The sequence below is a fragment of the Pinus tabuliformis genome, chromosome 1_1, assembly GCF_031772625.1.
Source record: "Pinus tabuliformis cultivar Carrire ecotype Pingquan chromosome 1_1, CPIR1, whole genome shotgun sequence".
Taxonomy (NCBI): Eukaryota; Viridiplantae; Streptophyta; class Pinopsida; order Pinales; family Pinaceae; genus Pinus; species Pinus tabuliformis.
In genome coordinates this window covers 741,102,146-741,109,661 of record NC_142297.1, presented here as the reverse complement: position 1 = coordinate 741,109,661, position 7,516 = coordinate 741,102,146, and the positions used below count along the sequence as shown (strand labels likewise).

Genomic DNA, 7,516 nt, shown 5'->3' with positions numbered 1-7,516 from the left:
CAATAACTGAAAACTAGCAGTAAGTGGGGAAATGGAAAACCAAGGAAAGGTACCTAACATCAAAAATCTCCTAAGCAAACGAACATAAATAGGACTTTCACCACTGCTCAGTGACTCAAAATACAACACCAGGAATCACTGCAATCATTGCAGTGTTGATTTATGGGCACACTGAGAAATAATGCTGGAAATTACACCTGAAATTATATCCTACAATTTGGAAGAAAACATCTACGAGAATGTTGAGGGACAAAACCGGAAAGTTTCCAGAAGAGAATATAGCTTATATGAGTGCAGAAACCACCGACTAAAGAGGACACATTATTTAATCCATTGTCACATATTTAAAGGCATGTGTCACCTTTTGAGGTGTTTTGGGATAAGGACACAATGTTGAGGTCTTCTCTACAGATTTAGAGGCTAGCTCTTTCCTTATGGAGATGACAAGTGGCATTGTGGGCCTATTTTATTCACTCAAAGGGAAAAAAGGAGGATACCAGGGTCTTTTGTAAAGAAATATTATTTTATTAATCAGGTTTTAATTTGAATGTTATAAATAGAAAAGAGGATTCACTTGCTAAAGTCACGGTTGGAGTTGTGGCAGTTCCTCTACAAGCTTAGTTGCAAAACATTTGGGAGAATGCAATTAAGGGGCAAATTCAATGTGAGGTTTTCGCTCTATGTTTCTCTCTTATCGATGACTAGGTTTTTTGCAAGGATTGCCATTGTTTTTCCAACTGATATAAGCTTTGAAGAAGGTTAGTCTTGCTCCAATAAGAGGACGTTAGGGTTTAGGTTTTGATAATGGCAAATATCTTAAATACTGGCAATAATTCTAGACCTTGCTTTAACATATCACAGCACTTGCACTTGCAACGATTATATCATATCCAGTTTAATATTGCTAAAAAAGGAATGGATGTTTTTACTTTGAGATGAATTACAAGGAGTGGGCCAAATGACTTCATTCAAAAGTTTCAGTCGACAGTTTAATGGTTGGAATATTTTCTTAAGGCTATACTATTTAAGGGCAGATTCAGTTTAAGGCAGAATCAAGAGAGTAATACTTCACTTGGAATTATTTGTATAGCATTTTAGATTTTTTTGTTTTCATTCATTTGCAATCAGTATTTCTTATGATAACACTGATATATTGCATACTTTGAAATATTATCTCATTGCTTATATTGTGATCATACACACGTACTAAGACAATGTTTCAAATTGATAGCCACAACTGCTTACAACCTAACACTTTGATAAGCGCTATTTGAGCGTGTCAATACCCACTAGTTCTAGAGATATTGGATATGACTCAAATTCGCTGCATTTTTGTGAATAAGATCACTCTCTTAAGGAGTAATACGTGAAGCAAAAATGATTTATCACAAAATCTGAATAACATTATGCTTATGGTCTTCAGTTGCAAATTTTCAATTTTTGAATGGTATTTAAAATTGGACTTTATGGATTACTTGTTGCAATTTCCATACGTGAATGGTCTCTATCTAAACAGGGGTTTTAGATTTAGCATTACCTTGTGACTCAAATCAATCTAATTTTGTAACAAATTATGCATCACTTGGGATGCTTCACACTTGTTCTCAACATTAATCTACATTTTGTAATCATTTAAGCATCACTTTGGGATTACTTCACACTTGTTCTCAACATTAATCTCTTGTTTGTAACCATTTAAGCATTCACTTCGGGGTATTTCACACTTGATCTCAACATTAGTAATAGCATAAAAAGGATAATGTGACATTCACTTCTCCTTTTGGGATTAATTCAACAATTTACTTGCAAATTCTCACATCTTTGACAAATGAATCGATTTGATTGAGTTAAGAATAAGAGTAGTCATTTCATGCTAGTATTTTCCAATTTCTCTCCCAACAATCTAAGTTTAAATTGATCATGCGGATTCCCCCTCGGATAGGCAGTCTCCTTGGTCGGGCAAGGCCACCAAGGTGATAGTGAGTGGCTTGCCTATTATGCGTCTAGGCTCTCCCATTGAGGTTAGGACTTTCCTCCTAGGTGATAATTTGAGTGGTAACAGTGAGTTTGGGTGATATTTATGAGTTAAACTTTAAAGAATAAGTTGGGATTGATTCAGATTCAGCTGATTAGACTCTGTTTCCTCTTAAAACATAGTCAAACTCCTGACTCCACTTGGACTGTGAAGAGTCTGATAACACTGCCAAGAAGCTTTGTATGGCATAAATTGCAGAGCAGTAAAGGCATTAGTGGACTGAGAAGACAATGTCATACAGATCAACTTGGTTAATAATTTACTCAGTCCATCTATATTTAAGAAGCACATATATAATAATTGAAAAGCCACTGACCTTGAAGAAGAGGGGATGGTTGAGGTTCTGTTCCTCCATCTGTTTGAGGACGACAAGCCAATCTACTCTTTTGGGCTTCATTATTCTCACCCACTTCATGATTAATTCAGATGGATCATCCTCTTCTGATAAACAAATTATATGTTTCATCAAGGCCTTGCTCCTTCCAGACAACTTTGGAGGCAAGCTTCTATGAGCCTTTTTTGCGCCTTATCCAATCCATTGTCATCTACATCAGCCCACCTCAATCCCTTGCCCTTTACTTACTGGTTGTCTTTATCTCCCCTAACATCAGAATCTGATTCGTCCTCTGCATCTTCAACCTCAACTTCATAATACTTTTCTTCTTCGGTTGTCGCTGTTGCTGTCATTAATGGGTGTCCGGGGCAACAAGGTCGGAGTGCAGAGAATCGAGAATGTAATATTCTGGGAGGCCCTCCAATAGACCACTGTGAAGAAACAATGACCTTGCATTGAGAAAAATCTGCATTTATTCTTTTTCTTCTTGTGCTGGAGAAGATGATGGAAGGCAAGGAAGAGTGTGGCGGGTGTGTAAGAACTCGTTTGGGACAAAATGCGTGTGTTTGAGGAAAAAAAATTGCTTCCATTAATACAGTGATGTACATGAAACAAGCAGTTTATTTGTGCCACATTGAGACATAAACCTTGCACCAAGCAAAATGAAATTGTGCCGCCTAGCGTTGCACTTACAACCCACTGTTCTAACTCTAACTTCCTGGAAAATTTGCTTCGGAACTTCGATGCTCCTCTCTTATCCGTGTAATTCCCTGCCAGCCTCAGTAAATTACCCAATCTTGAGCTCTATTTGCTTTTCAAAGACGTGGTTCCATGGTCAGAAGACCATGTGCTGGCTTCAAGGTCGAAAGTTGTTACCGAACTTCTTTCCTTTCAGAACAACAGGGAATGGGATTGGGATACCAGACCTTGTACACTGAATACACCTCGTCATGACAGTCTTGATGAGAGGACTGAGATTCTTATCCACCACGGATCTTTTTGTTTCGACGAAACGCCCGCGATCCCCATGGACTGATCCTGCAGATCGCACTCCCCTCCTTGGTCACAGATTGGACAATCCAGCGGATGATTCATCAACAGAAACTCCATCACCCCTTCCCTTGCCTTTTTCGCCATCGGAGTATCAGTCTTTATCTTCATGCCTGACATTTAAACCCCAAAATCAGCATCCTTCAAATTCATATCCTCCGACAGCATTTAACAGCTTGGGGATTGGAGGAAACCAAAGGGAAAAGGGCGAAAGCAATAAATTACCAGGAAGCGCAGGCATGGCACAAGATGCCACGGGCTTGGGACTCTTCTCGACCTCGACGAGACACATACGGCAATTTCCAGCGATAGAGAGGCGGGAATGATAGCAGAAGCGAGGGATATCGACCCCCGCTAGGCGCCCATAACAAAAATGCCTACCATTCCGCCTGAAGGATGAAGACCATAACAGAAATGCTTACCATTTCGCTGAAGGACGAAAACCATAACAAAAATGCCTACCATTTCGTCTGAAGGATGAAGACCATGACGAATATCTTGAAAATGCACACAGATGTCAGTGGAAAGCAGAGCTTGTTCTTCGAAATTGCTGAGAATAAACAGAAATTGCACGACACATATGAACAATTTCCCGCTGAATGTGGACGCCAGGTGTCAATGTCAGAAACAAAAGGACGACGAAAGTCTCTTTCAAAGGAAGGCCTATCGGCCTAAATATGATGTTTTCTTAGAGGAAATATATATTTTTAATCATTAAATTTATTTAATTTAATTTGAAAAGGTATATAGTTTATTTTTTTGTTATTAAAAAATGAAAATTTATTTTAATTGATTGTTTGATAAATATTTTAAAATAAATATTTAAATAAAATATTATTTTTTCAATTATTTAAAATGTTAAAATGTGTTGGAAATAATAATCTCAACTATTGTCTGAAAAACACTCACAAACACCATGCTTGCCCAGTCAACCACTGCAGACTTGCGATTTTGTTTGCAAGCGAAATACAACGCTGACAGATGTTGTTTGCAGGGGAAGTACAATGCTAACCATTCCACAACACAGCAGGCGAAGTACAACGCTAACCATTCCACAACACAGCAGAGAGTTTAACGCATTTAATGAATTTTGGTAAATAGGTATTGGCAAACATTTACTCGTGACTGTTGCCCACACTCCACAACACCCGCAAGCTCAGAAAACCAACTATTTTGTATAATCGTCCAACATGTGTATTAATTATTTGCTTTGTCATGTATTAATGTCAAATTTGTATGTTGAGATAAATATAAATGTAACTTCAAATTTGTATGTTGAGATAAATATGAATGTAAATCATTTGCATGTTAGAGAGCGTGAGAAGATAAAAGTTTATGAATAAAATCACGAAGAAAATATTAATAAGCTAGTGAAAACTAATTTTACCAAATTTTACAGATATTTACTTCTTCACAATCCATTGAGGCATAAATCAAAATAAGTCTTTTAGGTTTTCCCTGGAAAAGCTCCATTGGACGAATCAAATGGACAGAAATAATAGAAATATTAAGATCATGCACGGAGATCACCGAGAAGACATTTAACGGGCAATTTTTTTTTACAGAAATTTTAAAGGTCAAGAACTAAGCCTACTCTCTTTATAGGTCAGTGGAAACTGCCAACCAGCGTTGCGCCCTTGAAAACTGCGCAGAATATACAGAATCCAAAGCGAAAGCGGGACGTGCATAATAATTAATGTGTCTCACATATGCATAATAAACTAAATCAAAGGCGGAATGTGCATGATAATTAATGCTTCCCTGCGGTTTAATTATCAGCTGGTTGCGTAGCATACGCCGATTCAAAGGCGGCACTCTGTCGGTTAATTGTCAGCAGGATTCGCTCTTTCTCCGTCTCACAACATGACATGCGAATACCTACTTCTATTGACCAAAGAATATGTTTATATTTTTATAAAACAAATAATTTATTTTTTAAAAATAAGGTGAATTGAATATTATCTTATTCCGTTAAATTTGATTGAATATTATTTTATTTCATTAGATTATTTTAGAATTTTTTTTTAGCTCAAGCTCTGAGCCATACCAATTCCGGTTTCTGGAATTTTGATATTTGAAATCAGTTTTAAAAACCCCACCCGTTTTCTATTTTGAATTAATACTGAATTATTTAAATATGAACCTAAACAAGATCTTCGAACTTCATCTATTCTGAATTAATACTAAATCATTTGCATATTAAAATATGGTCTTTCTATTTTAAATTGATATTGAATTGGTATACTAAATCATTTGAATATTAAAATATGGTCTTTCTATTTTAAATTGATGTTGAATTGGTATACTAAATCATTTGAATATTAAAATATGGTCTTTCTATCTTAAATTAATATTAAATTGTTTGAATACGAGCACAAGAAAATTAATATGTGATTTTGAATTATATGTAATATTATATTATTTAATTTTTTCATGGTTTATATGTTTATAATGTGTCATGGATGTATATTGTCTGTTAGTCTCATTTCGATTTTTAAGGTCAACCACTTAAAATTGCACTTCATAAAATTTGAAGTTAGATTAAGTGAAGATAGCCACTAGTCCTCTACATTTTTAGTGTTGTATATTGTTAAGTTTGTTTATATATCATATGTTTTAAGGAAATTTTAATGATGGTATTAATTTTGTTAATATGATTTTTTGAGAAGAAATATATATTTTTAATCATTATGTTTATTTAATTTAATTTGAAAAAGTATATATTCATTTATTTTTTTACTATTAAAAAAATGAAAATTTAATTGTATTTTAATTGACTATGGCAAATTTGAAAAACACTTCAAAAGAAATATTCAAATAAAATATTATTTTTCTAATTATTTAAAATGTTAAAATTTAATAAGTGATTACATAATTAGATAGATATGTTGAAAATTTTATAATAATAGATTTGTAGATTTGTTATATATACATTACTAATAATAAAAAAGTTATAGCCATTGAATCTAGTTTTCCTTGGAGAAGATTTCAAGTGTTAAAAATGGCAATATAAAGCTTTAGAGGGAATCACAAAATCAAATATTTTGTGAACACCCATATAGGAGAGCATGCAATTTATGTAATTTTACTATGATTAAGCAAAATTATTTATATTTGAGAACAACTGATCATGATTTCCCATGATTAACTTTAATTGATCATGGTTTACTATGGTTGACCTTATTTAAATATAGTTTGCTTTGGTTTTCCATGGTTGACTTTAGAAATCCATGATTGACTTTGGTTGGACATGGTTCACTATGGTTGACTTTGGTTTATTATGTTTGGCCATGTTTAACTATGGTTGATTGTGGTTAACTTAAGTTGATAATGATTCACTTTGGTTGACCATGGTTGAGTATGGTTGGCTAAGTTTATTATGTTTAACCATGGTTTACTATGGTAGTGTCACATGGTTGACTTATGTTGAATTTCTATATTCATCAATGGTCATGTCATAAATGTATTGTTAATTAACAATTATGTCACATTGCAACATTTCTTAAGGGTTGTTCCTCAATGGTCATGATGCATATTTATTTTGGTTGGACTATATAGAATGTTTATGTTCCTTAATGGTTATGTTGCATTACAACATTCATCAAGATTTTTGTCATATTTTGATCTAACTTAACGATTTTGTCACATTGCAAGGTTCATATTAGTAGGCTTATGTTGACTCACAATGTTTTTAAAGGGTTATATTGCATTTTAACATTCACGAAAGGATATGATGGATTGTGATGTTCCTCAATGATTAGGTAGCTTTGTGACATTCATCTCAATTGACTTATGTCGAATTTTTATGTTCGAGAATGGTATATATCATAATGTGATCCTCCAAGATTAGGTTATACTATGACATTCCTCAATGGTTATTTCATATTGTAATGTTTATAATGGATGACTTATGTTAATCGTGGTTGTCTTTAACTAGCAAAGGATCACTATGAATGAATTTGGTTGACTATGGTTGATGATGTTGGTTATAGTTAACCATAGTTAGCCAAGACTGCGGCTACAACACATTTTTGATTTTCAACAAAGGGTAAGGATCACTATGAATGAATTTGGTTGACTATGGTTGCTAATGTTGG

The 7,516-nt window shown here is 34.2% G+C and overlaps 1 protein-coding gene across 1 annotated transcript; it reads right to left on the bottom strand.

Annotated features, from left to right (window-relative positions):
- Positions 1-3,317: 3,317 nt before the first annotated feature.
- Positions 3,318-5,289, bottom strand: LOC149216102 (NADH dehydrogenase [ubiquinone] iron-sulfur protein 1, mitochondrial-like). Its single transcript, XM_089389827.1, has 3 exons — positions 5,216-5,289; positions 3,645-3,808; positions 3,318-3,532 (listed from the first exon to the last, which is right to left on the bottom strand). Exons 1-3 carry the CDS (start codon positions 5,287-5,289, stop codon positions 3,318-3,320), a joined length of 453 nt encoding a protein of 150 aa, XP_089245953.1.
- Between the last annotated feature and the right edge of the window lie 2,227 nt (positions 5,290-7,516).